The sequence below is a fragment of the Centroberyx gerrardi genome, chromosome 2 (assembly GCF_048128805.1).
Source record: "Centroberyx gerrardi isolate f3 chromosome 2, fCenGer3.hap1.cur.20231027, whole genome shotgun sequence".
Lineage (NCBI taxonomy): Eukaryota > Metazoa > Chordata > Actinopteri > Beryciformes > Berycidae > Centroberyx > Centroberyx gerrardi.
In genome coordinates, this window is record NC_135998.1 from 18,754,176 (window position 1) to 18,780,916 (window position 26,741).

At 40.4% G+C, this 26,741-nt stretch overlaps 1 protein-coding gene across 1 annotated transcript in view; it reads right to left on the reverse strand.

Annotated features, from left to right (window-relative positions):
• Positions 1-26,741, reverse strand: part of astn2 (astrotactin 2) — a 441,429-nt gene that overhangs the window by 327,971 nt on the left and 86,717 nt on the right. The window contains exon 4 of the mRNA XM_078288520.1: positions 2,996-3,446. Within this exon, the coding sequence (XP_078144646.1) occupies positions 2,996-3,446 (451 nt within the window). The remainder of the gene's footprint in view (positions 1-2,995; positions 3,447-26,741) is intronic.

A 26,741-nucleotide genomic window follows, 5' to 3' on the forward strand; every position in this document is an offset into this window, starting at 1 on the left:
AAAATAAGCATGGAGTGGTAATTATAGTTATGGGGCATGGGTGCATAATCAGGAATTACACTTACTACACTTACTATCTACTACTTACTAATTACTATCCCAGATTTGGATTTTCAGTAGTGTGTGTAGTGAATCAATATAAAGTGGTATGGTGATGATGCTAACCTGATAGAACTTCAGCCTTAATGTTTCATGTAGTGTTTGTGTACGCTAGGTGACCAAAACTGTAGACTTCTTAGACGATTTCCAAACTAAAACTACAAAGCCCGAAATGCCATTTAAAAAGCAACTAAAAGTATTAAAAACATATAATATTTGGGCTAAGTGGGCTAAGGCGTGTACCATGTAAACACGACATCCTGGGTTGGAATCTGGCCCGAGATCTTTGTCACATGTCATCCCCCTCTCTCTCCCAGTCTTTTCCGTCTCTCTAATTTGATCTGTCCAATAAATGAGAAAATGCCCCCCAAAAAAATCTTTATAAATAAATGTTTCATATTAATACATTTTAATTAGTAAAGAAAAAATGGAGTATTTGATTGTGAAAATCAATTATGTGCAAGACAGCAATGACATCTTGTCGTTTACAACCTGTGTCCTCTGCTCTCTTCTTAGTGGCGCCCGGGCACAGCGGTCACTTTCTTCATTGTCTGGTAACATTGACTTACAGTTAGTGATTAGCGCAATGGACAGGCTTGTAAGAGCCTTGACCTCTCTGCCCTCTGCCTGACTGCTCTTTCCCCTGTCTCATCCCTTCGTTCTCCCACTAGGGAGTCAAGCAGAAATTAACCTCTAACCCATCACCTTGTCGCATCAAATTCTTTTTTTCTTTCTTTCCATTTATAGATGGGCGCATGCTTGACTTGGAACTGACTGTTCCAAGAATGGGGTGATGATAGCCTCCAAGAGAGCAGGCCTTGAGTGTTAGGAGGATGTTTGCTTTAGAAAAAGGGAGAGATAGAAAGTCAATAGACATATCATGAGGGAACCAATGGATTTGAGTGTGTCTTATTCATAATGGAGAGAGAAGAGAGAAAGGAGAGTCCCTACTGATTTTGATTATCCGAAACTTTTCTGGATTTGTGCCGGCTAAAGGATAAGTCACCCACAAGGTCATAGTGCAAATATGCCAGTCATAGTGCAAATATGCCAGGACATTGGATTAATTGTGGTGATTACTGATGCAGGTTATGTTTAACTGTAGTGAATGTGTATGCATGTGTGAGTGAGAGAGAGCAAGAGATTCATAGAGAAGCAGAGAGAGAGAGAGAGAAACAGAGCAAGAGATTCATAGAGAAACAGAGAGAGAGAGAGAGAGGGAGAGAGAGAGAGAGAGAGAGAGAGAGAGAGAAACAGTGAGAGAGATGAGGGTAATATTTGAGGGTAAACTTCATGATTTATTCAAGTCTATAGCCCCTTTTATTTTTTTTAGATGCATGTTTGATATTTAGTGATAATCATAGACTACTGTCTGGGCAGGACCATGCAGATAGTACAGTATGTTAAATTAAGGCTGGTGGACAAATAAAAGCTAATGCAATTTTATCCTTTCAGCTAACGTTCAATGTGAGTAAAATAAAGGTTTAGACAACCATAAATGATATATCAACCATTTTTTTTAGATAGATCCAAATAAAATGTCAGAAGCATAACATCACATCTGACCCTCTTCTGATCTATAATCTGTTCCCTCTGCTGTTGAGCTGTAAGTGAAAGCCTCCTTTCACTGCATCTGAAACATTGATCAACAAAGTGCTATACTGCCTTAGCCAAAACAGAATAATGTGAATGCCTTTTAAAAAACACAAAACTATGTAGTGGTTTATCCTTTTTTCTCTTTCTCAGCCTATTTCCAGAGCGGGTGATGCAGAGTCAACTGGAAAAAGTGTAAATTGCTTTATGCAGAATGATGAATTCTGGGGGGATAAGAGGCATTCCCACAAAAAGAGATACAAAACTTTACCCATGCATAATTCAATATGACATGAATAACCAGTGATCCCACTAAAATGCAACCCACTCAATCAGCACCCCTCAATTATTAAAGACACAACTTGCGGAGGTGCATTCCAGGTTAAACAGGATATGAAATAAAATGCTACAAGATGGCCTGGAGTCATTCTTTTATTTATTTTTTTAGGAAAAAACAGCTGGAGAACTTATTTTGGGATCTCTACTGCACATATTTTTGAAGAGTCACTTCCATTTTGACACTAATGGCAGAATAAAACTCTGCCCTTGCTCAAAGTCTCGACACTTGACTATGGTTAGCGAGGGTCAGTGGGGCCACCCACTGACTCACCTCCACATCTAAATGACCAGACCTGTGTCAATGGCTTCTTTCACCTTGACTTCTACACATTACATTACTGTGTAACAGACAGCTGCACAATCAACGGCTATGGCAAGCCAGAAGGGACAGCGGATATGGACCACAGACACACTAGAAAGACTGTGTCATATTAGACATTTTCCAAGCGGATGGAGCTTCAGCAGGAAACATAGTTTTGGCCATCATTCCATACCATATGTTAATTTAATGCTATGTGAGTCATGGAATACAGGACTCTAATTACCAGAGTGGATTAATGGATTGACTCATGCAAAACCGCTTGTCTTTGACAAAATGTAAGCAGTACATGCTGTGCTGTCGAGTAAATAGGGCGACTGGCCAAAGCCAAAGCAAAGAGGTCCAGGCTGTGCCATCTGGGGATCTGGCACTGATAGTCTCCATGGATGGACAAATCATGCTTGCAGGAGCAGGAATACTACCACTGGAGACAACAGATTTTTTATATTTCACGTCTTTTAGTTTATGCTGTTTTATAGATACATGATAGATACACAAAGCCAGCATCACGCACTTGATCTTACAGCGATCACATAATTAACGTTTTCCTTATACCTACATTGTTCCTATTTACATCAAAGGTATCTTTTTCAAGTAGATAGACAAGTACAGTACTGCAGACCCCATTCACCACAGCAAACCTACCTCTTTTATCAAAAGTATGCTTCAGTCCATCTTCCTTGCACAGGATGTCACTGCGCCCTCCGTGGAGCTGGGTGCCGTGCCCATGGCCAATGCCGACCCCATAGTCCTCCTGGACCTTCCCATCGCTCAGCTGGGTGTGGAGCTGGTTGGGCGTGGAGTTGAGTGAGTGTCCGACTGGGTCCTCCTCATCACAGTCATAATCATCAAGAATGGGGGTCTCACGGATGGGCATACCAATGACAGAGGTGCCGTGCTGGTGTGTACCCCGGGACCCGCGGAAGCTGTCGCGGCCCTGGGGTCCCAGCAGAACAGAGGGAATGTAGTGGATCTCGTGGGTGGCCTCAGTGCTGGCACTCTTCTGGGGGACGCGCCGGCGCTTGCACCAACGGTGGCGGGTGTATAGGACAAGGGTGAAGAGGAGGATCAGGAGGAGGAGTGCAATGAGGCCTCCCTGAATGAAAGCGAGAGAAAAAGACAAAAAAAGAGTGGGAGAGAAAGACAATTTACCACGAGTTTGATATTCACACCTCAAAGGTCAGATGAGCATTACAAGATGAAGGAAGCTGGTTAGGAGCAAAATCATTCTGGACTTCTTCGGGAGAAGAGAAATGTCACATAGGGCACCCTAGTGACAATGATGATAAATGCAAAGAATTAGAGAGGGTAGGAAGGACACATGCACACAGATGCACACGCACACAATGAAATGCTGTGTGTCCTACACAGCATTTCGTAGAGTTGTTTAGGAGCATATTGCTGTTTCTGCACACTTTCTGCAGTCAGAAAGACACACTTGCATACAGTATTTCACATACATAAGGCTGCGTTCACACATAGCGTTTTTTCCCCAACCGCCAGCGCCCTTTTCTCATTAAAAGCAATGGGAAGCGGTCGCAAGGCGCACAAAAGGCGGCCGCTCCCAAAAAGTGCTGCAGCCTGCGTTTTTTTCATCAGAGCGGAGCGCTTTCGAAAGTTGAGAAATGTTCAACTTTTCAGAAAAGCGCCGGGTGACATGAACCGCTTTTTCCAGCCAACCATTTCCCATAGAGAGCCTAAGTCCCTCCCCTTCCGCTGTCCCCCATGGGACCTTATTTCGGAAAAAATATGTACGGTAGTCAACGGCGAGAGACAAATAATTGTTTGATCCCGTTTGAATTGTGCCATGAATTACACATGATGTTTTGTTTTATGTTAAAAGATAATTTTGCAAGTCAAGAAAGTCGCAGTTTGTCGTAAAACAGTAAAGTAACGTTTAGTTTTGTGTGAAACCGCTCAGTGATCTACATCTCGTCTCACACAATATACGTCACCAACATGGAACGAAACATACGAAACACACACAGGCATCGCGTTAACGTTAGCCTCCACTGTACTAAAACTATCCTAAACCAGTTTAAATCCGTTCTTACTGTCTACCTTCCAGGCTGTGTATAATACTACTGCTATCTGAGAGGGACTTAGCTTCAGCGGCTCTGGGTAGCTTGTGGAGAGAGAAAGTTATGACGTCACGCGACTTTTGGGTGTGTAGTCTTTCTAATTATGTATTTTCACAGTCTTATACTTCAATAGTTTAACGACAAACTGTGACTTTCTTGACTTGCAAAATTGTCTTTTAAATTGACAAAACGTGTAATTCATGGCACAATTCAAACGGGATGAAACAATTATTTGTCTCTCGCCGTTGACTACCGTACATATTTTTTCCAAAATAAGGTCCCATGGTGGTCCACCAGAAGGGGAGGGGCTCTCTATAGCAACAACAAGTATGGAGAAAGTGAAAGTGCCGGTGGAGAAATTGGACGTTGTAATAAGTGAATTTCCGTTACTGCAACAGCGATCTTAAAGGCAGTATGGATTATACTGGACATGTATTGGAAATATCTGGTAAGCCTTTGCTTGTTGCACAACACTGTTCTGTCTGCTAGAAGTGCTAACCAGCTGGTTAGTGAGCTAGCAGCTGCTCAGCTAACGTCAGGTGACGTTGCCGTCATCCGCTTTTTATTTCTCCTCACAAGAAGCGCTCCAGGCAGCGCTTTTTCCACATCAAAAAACGCTATGTGTGAACGCAGCCTAAATGGACACATACTGTATATAGTCACACGCAAACACAAGTCCACACCAGCCAAGCAGCAAATTCTTTTTTCGTAGCAGTGCTGCGTCTGGACTCCCTCTAGCCTTGGGGTTTCACACATACCAATGTGATAGGGTTATTAGTCTGTCTTGCCCTATCTCTCTCCCCAAACCCTCACTTCTGGTCCCCTAAATTCAGCAAGACGCATCACATTGCTACATGGTTTGTTCCATATTTCAGCATCAAAGGAACTTCAAACACCCTGTCATACATGCTGTGCCTGGATAATACAGTTAAATCCATATGCACACACAGAATGATGGAATGACAGGGAAGACATGCCATACCCTTGATTTTTCACAATGGCATCCAGGAAGTGATTCAGCAAGACATGTCAAGCCAATATGTGATGTCAGACAGAAAATGCAAAGTCATCATTTTTGCAAGCAGTTATTTAAACATGCGGTCACTTTCACAAAAGCACATGGGCGCGCACACACACACACACACACACACTCACATGCATACCTCTAAACATGTACAAATTTAAAAAGTAAGCAGATAGCCATACACCAACACATGTGCATCCACAGACATACATACACATGCAAACTAACTCAGTCACGACAGTATGATAAATAAAAGCCACAGGGGGTCATTCATCAGAATATTTAATATTCCATCTTCATGAGGAAAAACAAACCCCTTTCAAATTATAACTCATGCACTGCTGGATGTCCATAAATCATACTATGCAGAGAGGAGAGGCAGCACAGGGAGAACTAGTAGCACAGTCAAATTTGTTCATTAATCTCCAATGAGATGGCAGCTTTGGAGAAATGTAGTGTGATACAGTAGAGTCAAACAGGAAATGTCCTGTTGTTATGGCAATGTAACTACACATTACACAATTACACCATGAACTAGCATGACACCTTAGATTCTCTTTCATTTAAATTTGAATGCTGTAGATGTGGCCAATGCTCCTGAATTTCCGCAAGGGGATCAATAAAGTGCTATCTTATCTCTTAGAGGCTCTATGCTAATTGCATTAAGACATCTTTACCTGTAGAGGTACAGTATAGAGAGAGTCTAAAAGGTTAGCAGAAAGTGCACTGTACAGTGCAGTGACTGTTTCGTATTCACATCCAAACTTATACCATACTCTAATACACAGTCAGTTTGAAACAGTCCCACCAAAGCAATATGTACCCGTCTGTTAACTTTTGTCTTTCTCTCATCTCATCGCTCAACAAATTGTCTGTGACATCATTGACCCTCTCCTTTCCCTATGATCAACATTAATCTTTCTTGTAAACTTTGCATCTTCCAAATGTATTCCTCTCACATTTTTTTCTTGAATCGTCTCACCAGGTTTTTCCTTTGCACTTCCCAACATCAGCTCTCTCTCTCTCTCTTTCTGTGCGTCCCTCCATTTTCCTTCATGTTTGATCACATCTTTCTTCCACTCCTCAGTACAACAGCCATGCAAATTCACAGTGGCGGATGTAGCCATGAGGGAAAATGGGTTTTCTGTTCATCTTAAGACCTTACAAATCCCTGCTGCTTTAGTCCTAAGTGACTCCATGGGGAGGAGAGAGGCTGGAAGCCCCATGATTCCACTCTTTCTATAGTGTAGATTTGCTACATTCTGTACTTTTTTACTTTCCTTGCCCTCCTATTTTTTTCAATAATGTTCCCTTTTTCCAACTGAACCACTTAGCATATTATTCTGTCCCTTTCTCTGTTGTTCTCTCCCCTTCCGTCTCTCATTACCCCCCTCCTGTAAATTCCATTTCTTTTTCCTGTCGTCCCTGCCTTCGACCTTTCATTTCCAACCCTTGCCTTCCATTTTTCCTTTCTACCGCAGATCATATCACCTTCCTTTCATCTCCCTTTCCCTTGCTCTTACTTTGTTCTTATCGTCCTCCTTCCTCCTCCTTCTCTACTCATTTAGTGTAGTGAACTTACTAAGACTGAACTAATAGATTACAGTCAACATACACGACATAGCAATGACCGTCAACTTTAAGCCATCCAAAGTGTTTCAGTAAAGAACCATATGAGTCAGTTTTAATTGTCCAGAGGAGTGATGTTTTAAAATCTTATTATCTAAAGACAGCAGAAGTTTTGTACTTTCTGGATGCTGCATAAAAATGACACATAATCCACCCTGGTAATAATAAGAATCCTGTATTCCACCCCATGTTCAACAGAAGAGTAGGTTTTGTGTTTCACTTTTATAAAGACTCTAGGTGTCACTCTAGCAATCATTTTGCTGTAGCTTCAACAAGTGCAGAGGCCCGAACTGACCAAACTACATCTGTCCAATTACTATGTTGGGCTCTATTAATCAAGAAGGGCATGGCTGCAGACTGTGCCAACACCATTCACAGGACATTGCCTGACACCTCAGCAGGAGAGAAACTGACCTTGTATAAGATGGAAGGAGAATGACAGGTGAGTTTAATTTACCATGGAAATTAGCAAGACAATGAGTTTGAGTGCGCTTACTTTTACTTTACATCTATCCTGTAGATGAAAACTTGGTTTAGTAAAAATGTTCATAGGTTTGTAGGTTTGTCTGATCTGTGTATTATACTTATTTTTAAATTTCATCTGTGCTTCCTAGAGGCATTGCTGGCAAACATCACATGGTTTGTGCAACAGGGCAAATGGTGGATTTGGACATGGAATGGTTTGCTTGTGAGATGGTTTTGGTTGATTGTAACAGTTTGATGGTCTATTTTTCACATATATCATTTTTGTTTGTAATTCCACACAAAATGCACATGGACATAGACAGTTAACTAATGTTAACTGTAAAGCAATGACAAGAAAGAAAAAGTACATCACAATTACATGCAAAAATAACAGTAAATCAGTCAAATCAAGCAAAAGAAAGCTTCAGCATTGTAGTTAAGTACAATACAGTATTTTTTTTATGATAATGATAAGGAATTGCAAAAAAATATAAAAAATGGTCCATCGCAGCTCAACTACAGGGGGAGGGAAGTATGGTTTATTACTCCATTACACAGAGCCCCGAGAGCCCTGCATAAAGGAAATACAGTGTGCTCACACACCAGGCAGTATGACAGAAGTCCTCACTGCAGCCTGCAGACATTCACGTACCAGGAAGTAGCTTGGCGATTTTCTAACTATAGTGGCAACGCATTAATTAAATATTTTGTTCAGCGATTCTCTTAGTTAAAACAACACAGTGCTAACACAGCACTTTGGTGTTTTTAAAGTCAATGTATTTTTACTCACTTCAATCATGCATCCACACATTCTAACAATCAGAAAACATATATTCAGTCTCTCACTCCCTTTCTTTCCCATTCTCTCTTCTGCATGCACCCATCACATTCTACGTCTGACATCATAAGTCACACACCTCCTCCTTTATAAATTCCAAATGAGGCTTTCTATTTTTTTTTTTTTTGCCTTTTGTTTCATGTGGTCTTTTAAACTCAATACTTTCATAAGTTCCATAAGCTAAGGGCTGAGAGCTCATTATTACCATCATTACTGCTATCATCACAACAATAACAATAATAATAATACTAATATGTGCTAAGCGATCAGTTGGTAAGAATGTGTTCCGTGGTTAGTATGTGTGTATGTTGTGTGTGAGTGTGTGTACATGTATGTGTGTGGGAAGGTGATTTGGTTGTGGTTCAGGCAAAACTAGAGTTATGAGTTTAAGGAATTAATTAATGAATGGCATCCAAATTTGATTAAATTCTGCTGTGTGATTTCTGGCAGAGGCGATCATTTTTTCCATTGATATGTATGAGGTTTTTCCATTGGGCGATATTTATAATGTCCTTTAATTTCCAGTTCACAAGGATAGTTTTCTTGGCAATAGATAAAGCAGTTAGTGGTATTCTGTAGGTTTTATTCATCAAATTGATTGCTGACAAGTCTTTAGGTAAACAGAGTGATGGGGATTGTGGGATGGAGCAGCCCAAGAGGAGGAGTGACATTTCATCAGTGATTTCCTGCCAAAATGTTTTATGGGTGTACATTGCCAGATGGTGTGGAAGTATTCAGCAGTGGTGTTTCGACTGTATTGTGAGCAAATTTCTGATTCTGTGAGTCACATTTTAAACAACTTTGTCCCGTTGAAGTGTGCTCTATGGATTACCTTATATAGTATGAGTATCATGCTAGTGTTATTTGTGACAGAATTATTATTATTTATTTATTTATTTTCTTTCAAATTTGAGTCAGCATTGGAAGTAGCTGCTAAGTCTTTTTCACACTTTAAAGCTGGAAGGTGCACTGTTAAGTCTGCTTTGGTAAGTATTTTATATTTTTTAGGAGAAGTAATGTTAATCAGATATTTCACTAATGTAGATGGTTGTAGGTTGATAAATGATGTATAGACTTTGGTTTGAATAATAGATTTTAGTTTAGCGAAGTTGAGGAAATCCTTGTTCTCAATGGTTTAATTTTTAACCATTTTTAAATTAAAAAATGAAAATAGAAAACCAGAAAATGTTGTCCCATTTTCTAAAACTGCCCTGGCTCAGCTACATGCAAAATTAACAAATCTTCAAATTTTTGTTTTTTGTTTGAAAAAATGGGAATTGAAAAATTGGTGAGTTGAGGTAGTTTTCATTTCACGTTCCGCAACAGGTTGAATGACATGGCGGAGACCAAAGCCAGGTCTGGACTTACTTCTGATTGGCCATCCCGCCTATCGCAGCGCGTAATTTTCTTGCATCACTACCAGTTTCACGTCAGGATTCAATCACGGCCACTGATGGCAGCACTGTGGCAGCACATTTTGGGTTTCATGACCATGATCAGCAGGTAATTGATTGTGCCTCTAAACGTTTACACATCTAAGCTTTAGGAAAACCTTCAGTAATATTAAGAGTGCCTGTCGTTATAACATAACATACCAGCATAGCAGCCGCAACAGCATAGCTAACAACAGCAGCTCTGTAGAGTTCTATGAGAAAGTGCTAACCTGCTAACGATTTAAAGCAGAATTGTAACACTGCATTTGTCATCTGATGCAGCAAAGAAGCCTACTGTAAATACATAAATGTGACTCAAGTTAGTTATAAATGCAGCTAAACTAATAAAGATGAAGGCATATGCTGTCATCTCCTCATTGGCTTACTGTTAGGTCCAGCACAGCCTATAAAGCTCTACTTTTAACAGCATGTAAATCACTTGCAAACTCACACCCACCTACATAGATAGTGTGCTGCACTCCCAACCCACACAAATATAAAGTCACAGCATTCTGGATTACTGATCCTTCCAAGAATCACAAACTCTGCAAGCAGCAGGAATATTCTGTCTTCCAAGGATAGGATACTATGAGAATAAGGCTATGTTCAGACAGGCATTTTTTTGCATATCCGATACGAGTCTGAATTTAAACCAAACAAATGCAATTCAAATTGCATTTGTGCAAATGTGACTCAGTCTGACCACTCAGATTGAATTTCAAGTGTTAATTTACCCATCACTTCCCACGTGACATACATTTGATGTCTGTTGCGACAAGAAGAGCCAAAAGTTAACACAGAAGAGAGCCAGCAAGAAAACAATGGCACCGGGACAAACAAACCAGTTTCATGCCTCCTCTCCTTGTGGGGGGTTGCCTCAGTACAGGCCAAACTAGCTGGCAGCCTTAGACATAAAAGTATATATGGTATATATAACAACCTTGTCGGTTGCTGACATCTCATGCAACAAATGTGTTCTGCACTGCAACTAGAATATGCCGTTAACAGTAAAAATGAGCAACGCAAAACTTCCATGTCGTGAGCAGTGCTAGTAGCACCAGATAGTAGCATCCAGAGAGATGGTCAGAAAATTCCCAGTTGGCATACACACACCTGTGTTGTTGCAATGACAACCATGGTGGATATGGAAGAAAATTATTACACTGTCTAAACACACAAATCTGATCTGGTCACTTGTAATTTACAATGTGAACAGTCAGCCTTGAAGACAAATCAGATTTGCCTGCAGTCTGAACGTAGTCTACGTGTTTAAATCCAAAGAGCTGTGGAGTCAGATTTGTTCACCATAGCAAACTCAAGAAGGCGAATGGAGATGGAGGAAGCACAAAGATGATTGGATCTCTTCATCTGAATCAGACTATGAGCTGACACCTGAGACACCTCCAGTCTGCCACAAAATGGAAAAAATAATTTCCGATGCACCATATTCACCTCTACTTTCGCCCACGGTGAGACAGGAGACGATACACAGGATGGCACGGGTTGGATAGAACAGGACAGGCTTTGTGCAGCCTGGTAGACTGCCTTCGCATAATGTGCTAATGGAAACAGCAGGTCCAACTCATCGTACAAAAACGAAAATCTCCACTAGACTTGAGTTTTATTTGTCTGTGCAACATGAACATGTTGAGACGCATCAGGGACTGTACTGTTTGTAAGGTGCACAGAGTTTATGGACATGAAACGTGGGATATGTCTTGAACGGAAAGCATTTATTGCGCTTCTGTATTTCCATGGGATATATTGCGGTAAAACACAGATATTGACAGCTATTGATCAGAAAAGTTTAAACAGACTTTTTCAGACAAACCATGTGAAGGAACCACTTCAAAGAAATCCTGCTACACCTGTGTTTTGACTTCAGAGAGGACTGACCAGTGTGTCAACTCACTGACAAGCTCTCACTGATTTTACATATTTGAGAGCTTTGTGAAAAACACCATTGCATGTTACATTCTGGCCAGAGCATCACGATACATAAGTAGCGCTTCCCAATGGAATCTCAATGTCTATACACCCGGTTTGTGTTTGGCATCACTTTAGCTGCTGACGTGGAAACAAAATAGGCCTACATGCTGAATGGCTTTCCGTATTTGGACAAACATGCCTCTGACACTTGTGGAGCCTTTTCTTGGCAAAAGCAGAAATGTGACCATGGACAATTGCTTTACATCACTTTCCTTGTCAAATAAGTTGCTTGCAAAGAATGCCAGCCTGCTTGGAACCATCAACAGCCAGAGATGGGAGATATGCCACCTTGTGTGAACATTGGTGTCACTGGCTTGTCGGTCTTTCACATTGGTGGTGAAGACTGGCAAGGCTATACTCATGGTTTACAGGTGCAAGAAAAGAAAGAATGTCTGTCTCCTCAGCACAGTGCATCATCAACAGCACCGACAAGAAGAAAAAATGTGATGACTGTGATGGAGTACAGCACACATTTATCTATAATATAAAAGAGACATAACGACACTAAAAATAAACATATGGATTTATAAACCTGTGTATATTGTATATTGCTCAGTACTGATATTTCCATTATTTTTTATGCTGTTCTCTTGGTCGGTGTGGATGTAGGCAACTTGACCAACTTGACTTTTTTTTTTACAACATTCTCGATTTGGCTACCATCAACACACACATTTTATTCAAACAATGGCTCGACAAGACAGAGAGCAGAAGCAAATTTATCAGGGACCTTGTCTGCAAGATGTGTGCTGATCAAGGCCAAAACAAAAACAGCAGCAGCCAAAGCATCAGCATCACTTGTTCCACACTCACCCACCATTCCAGGGAAAAAGACACAGTGCCAAGTGGCCAAGTGCTCGAGGGACAAGACAAAGAACATCTTTGTGAAGTGCTGTCGATATGCGTGTGGACCCCGTACACAAAAACCTCTAAGAGTGTTTGTTGTCTGTTGGTCGGAGGAATAAAAGGAGAGGAGATGTGCATAAGAGCGGAATCCAAGAAGTATTTAGTGGACTGAGCTTGTTGTGTTTATATATTTTTATCATTTTGTTAATCTTAATCATAATGGCTTTTTCCTTTTATTTCATACTATATAATACTGCAAGGAACAACAGATAGAGATTGTGCATGAAAGTGCATTCCAAGAATCGAATGCAGTAAATTCAAGATGATTGAAGAAATTTGTCATGTTGTTCATTGTCATTGTTTTTGACCAGCCGCTTCTTGCTGTATGGTATGTGGTCAAGATTTCCTCCAAGGTTTTGCTTGGTTCGCGCTCAGACTCAAGATGTATTGATTGTAGCAGACAGATAAGCCCAAAGGGCTATAGGATATTGCCTTTGGCCTCTGCCTGACTCCATCTTGTCACCACATCTTGCAACAAGAGCTATAGAAACAAATGTTAATTGTGATATCAAAGGTTATATAGGCTAATGTTTGTTGTGTGTATTTGTCACTCTATGCCCCATGAGCATAGGGCACTCACTCATGAGTACATCCAATTTTTGAGATCTGGAAATCTTTTTTCAGTGTGTTACCTCTATTGTAAAGTAAAATTATTTTGTTCTTGAACTCATTTTTACTGGAGAAGAATGGTTTCCTTGACATTCTTACAGAAATCACAATTAGGTCTTGCAATCAGTTTTCAATATAATCTTTATAATGCATTTTTGAATGCAGGTAAGGAAGTCGCTCAACGGATTATTTTTTATACAATTTCAAAAGTATTGAAGGATCAAGATTATTATTTGTATTATTTGTATGTTGTGTCACCCAATGGTTTGCTACTTGACAAAGTAGAATTTGTGAATTTGTAGTGTGCTTAACCTCCAATAGTAGATAGCGATACTGAGCCAGCAATGGGGTCCTGAGAGTGGTGTTGGCACAGCCATATGATATTGTAGAATGCATTAATCCAGTGCCAGCAAATCTCAAAGCAGATGTTTGACTGCATTTTGGATTCATGTAGCAAGAGACAGAGTTCACACTCAAAGAGATGACTGACTTACAATCGCGTTCCAAACTTTTAATTTAATTGTGTGTTACTCGTCTCTTTGAGAGCGAACCCTCTCTCTTGGTACATGATAAGCTATTAGGTGAAGCGCACCTTCTTTGCTTTGAGCGCAGTGAAGCATCTGCTTTTTACATTTCAGATTCAAAAACATGAACAGCATGAACTCAATATAAGTAATGTTACCTGTAAACTTCGCCGTTCAGTATTAAAGTGCTGTGATAAACACAAATGTTGTCTTAATAGTGTGTGTATTTAAGTTCCACTCACAGAGTTGTGCATTTTCAATGTGTAGGTTTACATTTTCTTACAAGTTAATTCAGTGCACTACAGCATACAGAGGTATTATGTTTACAAGTAATTTGCATAATAAAGAGGAATGAAAAGATTTTTCCTCAATTTGTCCTCTAATCCAAATGCTCAAAAGCATGTATTACAATACTAAAAAGATACCTTGTATAGTTTGTTTCAATTCAATACCGTGTGAAGTATCGAATTATACTGATGCATATATTGTAATCCATAGCATTAAAATTATATTGTATCATAAGGTCCTTGACCCAGCCCTAATGGATTCTTATTCCTGGATGATATATCCTTGAGTAATAACAAGAAACAGCATGACTATACTGTATGTCTGAGTGGCAACCAATAATACAGAAGCAAGCACACTAATTGAATATGTTCTGATGGTGAAAGTGACATTTGGATCAAAACCTCATACCACATCAAACTATATTATAGCTGGTAAGTTTGATTCAGTCATATTAATCTACTCTAAGGAAAATATTATCCCTGTTCAATGGCTCCTGTAGAAACCCAAGTCATATCAACCAGTGGACTTTTATATGTACTTTGGCCACATCTTTGATTCCTCTAGGAGCCTAATACGCTTTGCATGTAGCATGAGATCAACACAACACAGAGCCAACACAACCAGCACATGTTCTGTGGTGTAGCCACCATCTGGGCACGGGGCAGTTGCTCACCCAACCTCCAATAACAATCCACCTCCTACTCCCAAGCCTCGACTACATTAATCTTTAGTAAATTCTTTCTGCAGGCACACATGCTGAATTGACAGACACAGGCCAAATAGAAGCAGCAGGCAAAATGTATGTAATCCCACACACACATACACACAAAAGACATAGAAGCATGGGACACTCATGAAGCCTAGCATAGCCATAGCTACAGACAAGCATGGGTGTACATGCAGTCATGTACATGCCTGCCGTCACGCATACAAATACCCGCATCAATAATGGCCTGTTTCTGTGTTTATGCCACTGTGTGAGGCAAAGAGCTCCATGGCAGGACTACATCCTCTCTACATCTCTCTCTCTGTCTCTCCCTCTCTCAACCACTTTCTTTGTTTTTCTGTCTCCATCTTTATTTGTCAACCCCCCACTCTGTCCTCCCTCCCTCCTTCTCTCAATGTTGTATCCACTTCTCCTATCCTCTCTCCCAGCAGGAAGTTAAAGTGGCATGTGCCCCAGCATCTGCTCTCCATTCTCTCCATCCAACTAGAAGTCGCAGCACCAATGACAGGCCTTGGCTCACTGGTTAGTGTTTCCACTGTGCTAATCCACCTCGGGGACCACCTGGGGACATGGAGAAGTGTTACCAAGGGTCTGGTCTCAGAGGCATTGTGTAGCAAAATTAACATATGGGGAATTAAAATGTTCGTTTTACATGCATTGGTTTGTGAGATAGCAGATGATAGCAGTAGATAGGTAGATTTCATTGGCAAAGGTGAAAAATTGTATCGAACAGGAATTCTCCACTGAACGGAATTGATTTTGTGAGCAAATGTCCATTTATGTTATGTCAATTTAGCTAGACGTGTTAACATATGTATGTTTTTTCATACAAGGCTGGTACAGAGAATTGCCTGCAATGTAAAAAGGAGCATAGCTGGAAAACAGTGCAACCTGTTTCACAAAATCGTGGATGTGTGGATGTATACTATAGAATATCTCAATTGGAAATGTAAACAAGGTTTTTTTCTTGAGCATAATAAACACCTATTCTGAAGTAATAAAAAAATAAAAAGTCCACAACTCAGGCTATGTAAATCACCTGTGAAATTACACTGACCCAAAAGCCCCTACCTAATCATAAAATCTGATTACACTCTGATTGAAAACTGAATGAAAATTTCCCACAGCTTAACTGGAAAGCACCAGGTCGACCTTTCCATTCTGTCCCTCTCTGCACAGGAACAAATACATGTTCCCATCATTCATTTCCCATACACTTTTCCCTCACCTTGAGTCCCAGTCCTTCATTGCTCCACCCCACCATCCTACCCATTAACAGGCCATGATGCTCTGTTACACACAGGGAAAAGATTTGAGGGCAGATTTTGCTGTCTTGAGCCCTGGCTTCCTGAATTACAACAGGGAATTAAGGCTGAGTTATTAGCATGGTGCTCCTGTCCACCCAGCACCTCTCTCCCAGCCTTAGCCCATGCCCTACACCCACCACTTCTCTCTCAGCCAGCCTGACAACAAGCCTGGTTCAGGATCTCGGAGCTTGGGGCGTCTTCCTGTGTGGAAGGATGAGCACTGCATACATAGATTACAGAGATGGATGACACCTCATTTTCAGCAAGGGGAGTTCTTATATGCAAGTGCTGGCAGTGATGGGGTAAAAGTAATCCTTTTACAACAGCTGGGTTGCCTCCCATAAATTTCATAAGCTCCGGCATACACATCTACCCAAGTTACAATTTAGTCTGGCTATGCACATGTGGGGCACGACACTGGTTCCAGATCGCTTGTTGTGGCTGTTAAAGCTGGGGTAGGCAACCTTATTTTTGTATCATTTGGCAAAAATTTCACAATTCCTTTTCAACTATCAGTAATTCAAATGGTCAGAGAGAAGATCAGGCCTCTGCTTTCAGGCTCCCCAAAATGTCACCGCTCCCGGTAGGCCTCAACCAATCGGGCGAGCTCTCTGCAAAGAGGCGTACATACTGCCTGTAGTTCTGACCGCCCTGCAAACTGCAGAGAGAAAACAAATATATCCACAGAATAGTTGAAGTGGAACAGCCATAATCCAAACTGAATATTGGGACTGGAATAAACTTGCGTAAGGATGCCAGTTATTTTCCCCACTGCACAAGACTGTTCATCAGGAAGGAGCCACATTCAGGTCAGTCAGTTTTAGGAAGCTATGGCTTTGCAACTGCAGTAGCTAATCTATGTGAGACAAAAAAATATTTGTTGCCAGCAAATATTTCATTAACAACTAGACTGAGCTAGCAGAACTGTGTTTTTGGAATTTATCAAGTTTGCCCAAGACCTGTGAACCTCGCTTGACCAAGGTTTGTAGCAATGTGTGTTTGTAACCACAATGGCTAATCTTTGCTGACAAAAAATATTTTTGCAGGCAATTTTTTTACTTACAGCTAGATTGAGCTAGCAGAGCTGTATTTTTGGTAGAAGATTAGGAATTTATGAAGTTTGCCCCTCTCATGCACACACTTACAGGAGGGAGAGAGTCAGAGAGAGTCAGAGAGAGTCAGGGAGAGTCAGGGAGAGTCAGGGAGCATACGTAGTTAACGTAGTTAATATCGCCCCTTGGGAATCAAACAATTTGTACCCACAGCAAGGATCAATAAAACAGCACAAAACATGCAGTATAAATTTTGTTGCATCACATTAGGTGTTGCAAAAAAGTCTGCTTAAATTGTCACCATTATTTTTTATTAATGTTAGTGAGGTGGCAGTTATTTAGCAGTATAGAGTGGCATTTTAAATTGATTTATTTGATGACACAGCTGATATAGATGATTTATGAGATTACGGTGAAAGAAAACATGGCTGAGCACTGGGTGAGAAAACAATGGCATACAATGCAATATATGAAGACTGAACATGGAATAAGACTACACAGTGGTGTTGACAACACATTAGGAATGGCAACACATAGGAATGATGCTACATTGTAGATGGACTGTCAGCCTAGCTAAGCAAAGCTTCAACACATCTCTAATGTTATACTGCAGAGGAAAATAATAACTTGAGATATTTGTTTGCTCAGAGTGTGAATACACCCTATAAATATGTAGAAATAGGAAGGAGACACTGAATAATAGAATAAGATAATCAATTTGTATTTAAGGGGGTGACTCAAGAATTATCATCAAATGTATACAGAGATATGTAATATTTTAAGTGTTACTATTTGTAATGTTCCATGCTCCTATTTGCACCTGTTATGATGCCTGGGTGAATGTTTGTGAGTGTGTGATTTTGGGTTGCTGATGAGAGTGCGCTTGAGTTAGGGCATTAGAGATGATCCCCCAGCTGGCAACTCAGCTGTGAGTGCATCTGACACAGCTTTCATTCAGCAGCCAGTACAGAACTATCTCCATTGTGGCAATCGACCCACTTACCATGTCTGTCTATCTTCATTATCTTTGATAAATTGTTGGATTTTGATTGTTAGCTATGACTGTCATGCAAATACAGCGCAATTTTGCCTTGTCAATTACATATCCCAAAGATCCACAGTAAGGTGTTCCCTTACTGAAGATCATTTGTACTGCTAAAAAAAGGTTTATGTTGCAAATTGGTCTTGCCTAGAAGTGTTCTCTGAGGCTTGTATATCCTCCTGTATTTGACAATAACAGTGTGTGTAATAACAGTAATAGTGAGTTCTAAGAATGTGAGAGTAATTATGAACTCAACTATGCACAATGGTCTATGGGCAGACTGGCTAATGGAGAACATCAGCATTTACTAAAATCTGTGGGGGAATTCAGTTAAACATTAACCATTATACCACCCAGTGGGCATTTCAAAGTATAATCATACATAAATTTGTTTTGGCATTTCCTATGATAAACAGCAAAAGGCAGAGATGAAAACGGTTATCTTTGTTTTGAGTTATCCAGGTCTGTTTGTTTACACAGGGATATGGAGTAAGGTAAATTAGGCTTTTTCAAAATGCATGATTCATAAATAATGGCCTTTGACTCAGTATTTCTGCACATTATAAACAAAACAATTACAGAGGAGGCCCGACCACATCACTCCAATAGCTTTATTTGATGGTAATCACAGTTCATGAATGGTGAAAAAAAAGAAAATAATAAAAAAAGACAACTGAATATCAGTTCGCTATCCACGAGGCCATCCCTCGGGGAAAAACATTATGCATTTCATATTCATAGAAATGTTGAAAGAAAGGGTCTGCATTTAGATAATGGCTGCCATTTGGTGTTCTGTTTTTTCCCTACTCCTATTGTAATGGAGCCTGGGTATTTTTCTCGCTTTAATGACATCCCATGATGCTCGCTGTTTGCATGGTAACCAAATATAATTGCCTGATGATCATGCATCGCTGCTTGCTCATTACTGTGGCAAATTAGTACTGCTGGAAAAGAGGAGACTGCAATGCCGCGGTTCCCCCTACCCCCCTGCCCCCAAACTCTACATAATGCCTCTTTCATTTGCTTTTTTGAAAGATAAATGATATCTTAAAGTTGAGGCAGTACAAGCCAACTGCAAACAGACGTGCCCTTCTCAGTGACATTTCAGAGAAAGAGATGTGATTAGAAAGGTAATGCCAATATTTGCAGTGGTGACACAAGGGGCCAATACAGGCCTGCTACGGTTGTTGATAACAAGGCAATAAGAGGGCCTGGACAATGGGGCCCTTGGGCTGGCTTTGATTGAGAAAAAGGAGGGGCTGGGGACTGGAGAGGGACAGAGAATGGATTTCCAGACTGTTTCTGTAAAGATACAAGTGTCAAAGTGGTTATTTGTGGACAATGGTGCATACTCCTCCAGAGCAGCATGTGGAGAAATAACAGTGAATTGAAACACACAGTCAAATGTTTTTGTCATTTTTCTTTAAATATTAAGCTTTCAAGGCTTACATTGCTCCTAGGTTGTGTTCTCTACTGTGCCGCCAGGAGCTATTGTATGGTATTTGACAGAATATGGAATACAGATAAGAAAGAATAAAACTGTGAAATGAATGACCTTGTTATCTGATAGAAAGAGAAAATTTCTTGCCTTGAAAGTTTGTGGTTGCAATGGAGCTGTGTGTGATTATACGTGTTTTTGTGTGTTAGTGTGTGCTTGTGCCTGTGCACCTCCATCAGAGGCAGCTGGGACCTCAGCCCTTGTTATATTCCCCGTCGTTTTGGTTGAAGCGAGGCCTTTATTTGTATCTGCAGCTGTCGGCCAAAGTGTTGCCACAACAGCTTGCAAGAGTAGACCTGTCAGCAAGTGCCGGCAGCTGAAGGGGAAGGGAGTCTTTGTCCATTCGTGCCAGATGCTATCAAAAACTCACTTTCGCTCTCCCTCCCGCTCTCCCCCACAAACCCTCCCTTCCCTGTCTCTCTCCTGCTCCATATCTCACAGCAATCTCTTCTCAATTCACTGGCAGCTCCACACACTACACTAGTAGCCATGTATTTCCGGTTAGATATACTGCGTTTCAATTGACACTTACTTTCACCTGTGACTAGGGTTGCAATATAACATGGGAGCCTCTAGGGAATGTGTCAGTTTGTCTTTCAATCAGGCTGGGGAGAGAAGGAAGAGAGAATGATATATACAGTGCTGCAGTGGAAAAAAAATTTATGGAATGAAAAGGCTCTGAAAAATGCTAATAAGTGGCACAGGTCTGAATAACACTTCCAAACCCAATTCTGATAGCACAGATGTTACCAATTGGCGCTTGAGTCATTAATGGCTGCTAGCAAAACACATCTGCTGTCATTAGCACTAAGGGGAGGGAAAACAAGCAGTTCAAATATGCATTAATGTGAAATTTCCCAAGGACTTTAATCACTGTGCTTCAAGGGGCCATTAAAAGAACAGCAAGAATTGGGATGAATCAATAGTGAAATATAGAACCAGTTGAAGAAAGGAGGAAAAAAGCCTCTTTTTTCCCCCAACTTGAGGTGGGGCAGCACTCAGCAGTGTTATCTTTCGGGTTCACAGAGGTTAATGAGATATGGAGTGAATACGGTCTGATTTCCCAATGGTAAATACCTGCAATGGTATGCATCGACATACTGTAAGAAGAAGCATCCCAACCTGGAAATGCATACTAATCTACTAGCAATGTCCCTTGGTTGCCAACAATTAACGTCTACCCAAATAAAAATGGATAGTTTCACCTGGGTAAAGGACCAGACAGTGCCTGTGCTAATGGCTATGAGGACAGAGTAGTTATGGGCAACATGAACTGTGTGAATAAATAATACAAAATATATTACATTGACTATCCTGATATAGATAGTCAAACAACTTTGGCGCTGGGAAGATTGCTAAAGTAAACAAATCATTTTGTGTTTTCTCCCTCTAATATTTGTCTGTTCATGAACATACGGACAGTTGAGCGTTGAACAGACGTGTTTTTGATGCATTTGAAAGTGAAATGTTCAGACAAAGAAAGATGTATATCTGTTTTAAGTTCTGTGATGAGCAAACTATAAATTCTTGGGTTGCATTTTTTGAGACAGTAGAGGTTGAGTACTTTCAGGTGTGAAACATGCAATGATGATTTGGATTTGCTATACAAGTGCAAATATATTGTCTGAGGAAAAAAAGTCATCCACCATCCAAATGACAAATCACATGGAATCTGATCTTTTCAATTCTGATTTGGGCCACTTTCATATGTGGTCCTAAATCAGATACAGGTCTGATTTTTTGCAATGCGACCTCAGTCTGAACAGTCATATCGGAATTCATGCGACTTTTACGTCACTCCAGATCGACATTCGTCACAATTCTGCGCTGGCGGGAGTCACTCGGTGAATACAAACATGGAAGACAGCTGCGATGGAGGTAGTCAGTGGAGGGACAGTGAGGTGTTAGACCTCATAAGTATTTCTGTAATTCTGTACAAGCAAAACTTGAGGGGTCGTATCGTAACCGGTCTGTGTTTGAAAGCATATCGAAACAAATGGCCGAACGGGGCCACAGAAGAACATCAACTTATAAATGAAACCGTAAACGCTGACTTCAGTGGCCTCCATGTTTGCTTCCGTATGACAGCGTGCTGCATGTGACGTCTTTGTTATTGTTCTTTTGTGCATGTGGGTCAGTTCAGGACCGTGACCAGTTCACACTGGAATCTGATATTGGCCACATTTAAAAAATAATGTGAACAGCCAAACAAAAAAATCGGATCTGAGCAATAAATCCAAATTGAGCACTAAGACTTGCAGTGTGAACGTAGCCAAAGTCTGTGCTATACACTTCACTACCAAACACTTCATGGGTCCTTGTTGTGGAAGGAAAAAAGGAAAAAAGGAAAAAAGGTCCAAATGAAAAAACCCACATGCAGGATTTCAGAGATACCCAATACCAAATAATCCAATTCACAATCCAAATGGTTCATAATTATCGTCACAGTAAAGAAAAAAAAATCATGGTTTTGTTTTCTAAGAGAGTTAGTTCTTCTCAAGTCAGTCAGTTAATTAGTCATTCTATCAGTCAGCAAGTTCAGAGTGTGCAGCCTATTGTAATTCACCAGACAAGAATCTCCCTCAGGCAGAGTAGAACACATAAATATCCAGAGTTTAGATCCTTTACATCTCCACAGTTTTTCCACTCTTAATGGACTTAACAATGAGTGTTCACTGCAGCAGACTGAAGCACATAAACTACAACTGTGAGCCTCAACAGAAACTAATAGACTTGTCAGATTCCTGAAGAAAGTAATCACTATTATGATAAGGACGTCAAACCATAGATATAGAAAAGGGGTCGGTGTACAGAAATCCCTCCTGTCACCACAGAATTGTCTGTCCCTTTAAATCACAATAGGGCGTAGATGCAAGGCCGCCCATTTCTATGGGTGTGCAGTGTTAAGCAGGAGAGAATGGCCAGGTCAGCCTTTTCCTGGTCGCATCTTCCCCTCACTTCTGCTTGATTTGGTATTGTGTCAGTGATAAAATAAGTGCCTTAAAATCACTAAAAATGTGGAGATGGCCATTCACTTTGAGTTATTGAAGTTTGACAAATTTTTGTTTATCCTGCCTATTTATTGGTGTGCCTCTCTCTATTGTTCTGGTTGCCGTACTTCGCATGCCAACATACCACTGAATTAATTAATCTGTTCCTTTTGTATTATATGAGCGCTATCTGTTCAAATGTGTCAGTAGTATAAAAGTGCATATGAATTAGTTTGTTTTTCTGTCAAACGGTGCCCATTTGAATTATTTATGCAAGGCCATTCAAAACCAAACCCAGTTTTCATGAATTATTTCATTTTCATTTTCCACATCTGCCACTCCACTCCATGCAAAGAGATACTGCACTTATATTATTCTTAAGGGGTTCAGCGATATGCTGATTCAACTATTATCAACCAAAACTATCAACCCCAATAAATGTCACATTAATGTGTTATTACAACATTACTGATATTGTCCATTTCTCCAATTATTATTTATGTTTTTCTTCTGTTTCCAGAAACCATACATTCTATCTATCACCCAGGACTATTAGTATTATAAGTATGTGAACTCTGTAACCCCCTGCAACTCATCAACTAAACAATCAGAGGAACATTCTGTCTGTTGCCTCTTGCTTCTTATCCAAACTCCACAGGGGATGAGCTTCCACTCCAGCTACCGCTCAGTCTAGAGCAGAGCAGTTTTCTGCATAGTCAATTACTGAACCGCTGAAACTGCTGAAACTGTGCATGAGTAATGTAGTGAGGTAGTGAGTTGGTGCTACATGGCTGACCCTGGGCTATCATAATTTATGTCCAGGCATGTGTATCGGTGCACGTGACACGGCAACTTGAGTCACAGCCAGCCTGGTGCTAACAAAGTGAAGATGTTATTCATTTCAGGTGAAATGGTTTGCCAAGTCACATAATTGCCTCACTTTAATCTTTCATATTCAACAAAACTGAACTGTCAGTGTCCTTAATTCAAAACCATATGCAGGCAAGCTTTCCTGACATCTGAATCAGATTCATGTTTTTGTTGAACACATCATCATTGACGATACACTGTGCTGGTAATCAGCACAACTACCAACTTTATTATTCATGGCCTGTATAGAGTTGGTACCATAAGTTGTGAACGTTCCTTGATTTACTGCCAGTCTTGATCTCAGAGGAGATACATAAAAATATTGGAGAGATGGAACTCCTAATGGGGTTGTGGTGGAGGGGCTTTCAATTGCTCCTTCCCACACACACACACACACACACACACACACACACAGACACACACACACACACACACACACAGTTTTTCCAAAATTTAAAATGCTGACCAAATGCTGTGGTGCCGGCTGGGCTAGGCTACGCTATGTAGGTTAGGCAGGCTTGTTATGCCTCTCCAACATGCTGTTTTGTGTCTTCTACTTTGTTTTGCTTCCTTGTGTTTTATTTTGTTACATTCTGTATTCTAGGTAGGCTAATTCTTTGTAAAGTACTACTTTGAGACATGCTTGTAATGAAAGGCTATATAAATAAATTAACTTGAACTTGCTTGAAATTGCTTTGCTGAGCACCTCAATCCCACTCACTGTTAACCTTCCGATGCTGACGCACATATGAGCTCTTTACAGTCGTGTATTTAACAGATACTACCAAAACGAAAAGTAGCCAAAAGTACAAACACAAGCAAGCAGTCAGGCACACACACGTACACAATAACACAGTTATTCAATAATCCTATCCCTTCAGCACCAGTCCTCTTTTTGTTCCCTGAACTCCTGGTCTCCATCGGTAACTGTTACCCAGGCAACAGAACAGACAGAGAAGGTGAGTGGATGGGCAGAAGTAAAAAGGGAATGAGGGAGAAAGAAAAGATGGAGGGATGCAGCCACTTCTACCCAAGGCTTGGCTCTCCAAAGGTAAAGTAATAATGGTGCGCCAAGCTCCCTCTTTCACTTGCTGTCTGCTGAAAAGAACTAATATATATACCTACGCACACAATCATTTTCACACATACAGACGTGTGTATATACAGAACAAGTTGCATATACACAAGCGCATGAGTTGCACGTGTACTTATGTACACATGCTGACATACACTCACACACACAGTTGTGTTGTAAATATCTGAATGTACGCATACAAGCTGGCTGTAGCAATGGACTATAGTACTAAATCCCTATGGTTTTTGTCCAATGAATTTCAAGTTTCATACAACTCAACCATTCAAATTCTAATAGAGGGGTAATGCAGAATAATAATGTGCAAAGGGAGAGACCGGCACTGTATGCACATGCACAAAAGCATATACCCCCACACATGCATATGCAAAAGTGATTACACAGGCACATTCATACACACACTCAAGCACACACTCAAACATACACAGTTTACGCACATATTACCACACAATAGAATATTCCACACACATAAACATTTTTTTTATTTGATGTGAGCTAAGCACAGCTGAATGCCCCATGTCTAAACGAGCACTGTGAAAGCAAAAAAAGAATACAAAAGAAAGAAAAAAATAAATAAAAGCGCTGTCCATGGCGCTGAACTGTATCACCTTGGTTGGATAGCCAAGAGGATTGAAAAGAGGCTATAGTGAAAACACTTGATTTTGGCTTATATGTAAGGGGTCAATGTGTGCATTGGGAGGTTGTTACAACCCGTAACTATTCAGATGAGAAACCAGATGAACTAAATGGATTTGCCTTTAGCCATTTTTACTTGTTCAGCAACCAGTAGACAGCCCTAAATCTGACTTGACTGACACAGCGTGGGTTTTATGCTTACACTGAATTGGTAGGAGAATTTTCACTGCACTGAATGTCTTGATTTGTAGTGATATACTCTAGTTTGCAATAGATCACCTGAGTGAAGTTTGCCGTGGATCTGTCCCATGTAGTGGGCCTTTTTAAATCAGTCAGATTGTGTCACTGAGTCATTAAATTGTGTCTATATGATCAAATGTAGCGTTAATGAGACTGAAAATAAAAGGGACAGGTTTATTGTCCTTTGTTGTAAAGAATGTGATTCTGACAGACAAGGAAAGGTATGCTACTATCAAACTATTCAGCAAACATAATATTTATTAATCAATAACCCACATCAGTCTGCCATAAATTAAATTAAATGAAAATTCCCAGCTGCACATAGAGATTTTGTTTGGAGTCTGTGTTTAGAGAATAACTAAATAAATTAATGACATAAACATTGCGCTTAAACAAAAATGGGCAAGAGGAGCTAGAATCATTTATCAATAATGCGGGCTGGGTGAAAGGCATTCCTAAAGCTACAATACTGTGGTCGAATGAATCACCTTGTTGTGCTATTGTAATGCAGAAACAGGCCTGCTCAGCACCGCTGTTTGCTTTTTTTAATTAACTGAACTACATACGAGTAGGCAAGTCAACGATTCCAGCAGTATCAGAAACTCAATGTCTGCACAGCACAGTCTGATTGGTGTTTGATTTTAACTGAGTGCCAACTGAGAGGTGGGTGGGTCTTAGAGTTCAGGTAGTCTGGAGGGCCCCGCCTTCCGATCATACGGGGACGGGCCCTTACCCAGTGCTATGCTAGTGATGGTGCAGATAATCTCTTTTATTGATCAGTAGTAAGCCCCAGCTCTTTTCAGTCTGGTGCTGCTCACCCTATGCTTACGTACACAGGACAACATAATAGCTGAGGTTTTGCAGTATGTTATTACAGGCGCAATGCATTACATAATTTAAATATGAATGGACAATAAAACATTGGACCATATGAATGCTTATGGTCATAATGGAAAACCAGGCAGTTAATAAATTCCACTAACATTTTCTAATTGCAGTGGGCTGCAGTGACAATGTTACCACCATAGCTAACCAAAAACTCAAAATGTTAAATATCCATACTTTTCGATTTTAAAGATACGATATGCATTTTCATGATAATGCCAATAAAGAGCTTCTACTGGCTAAAATGGATTTTCATCATGATGTA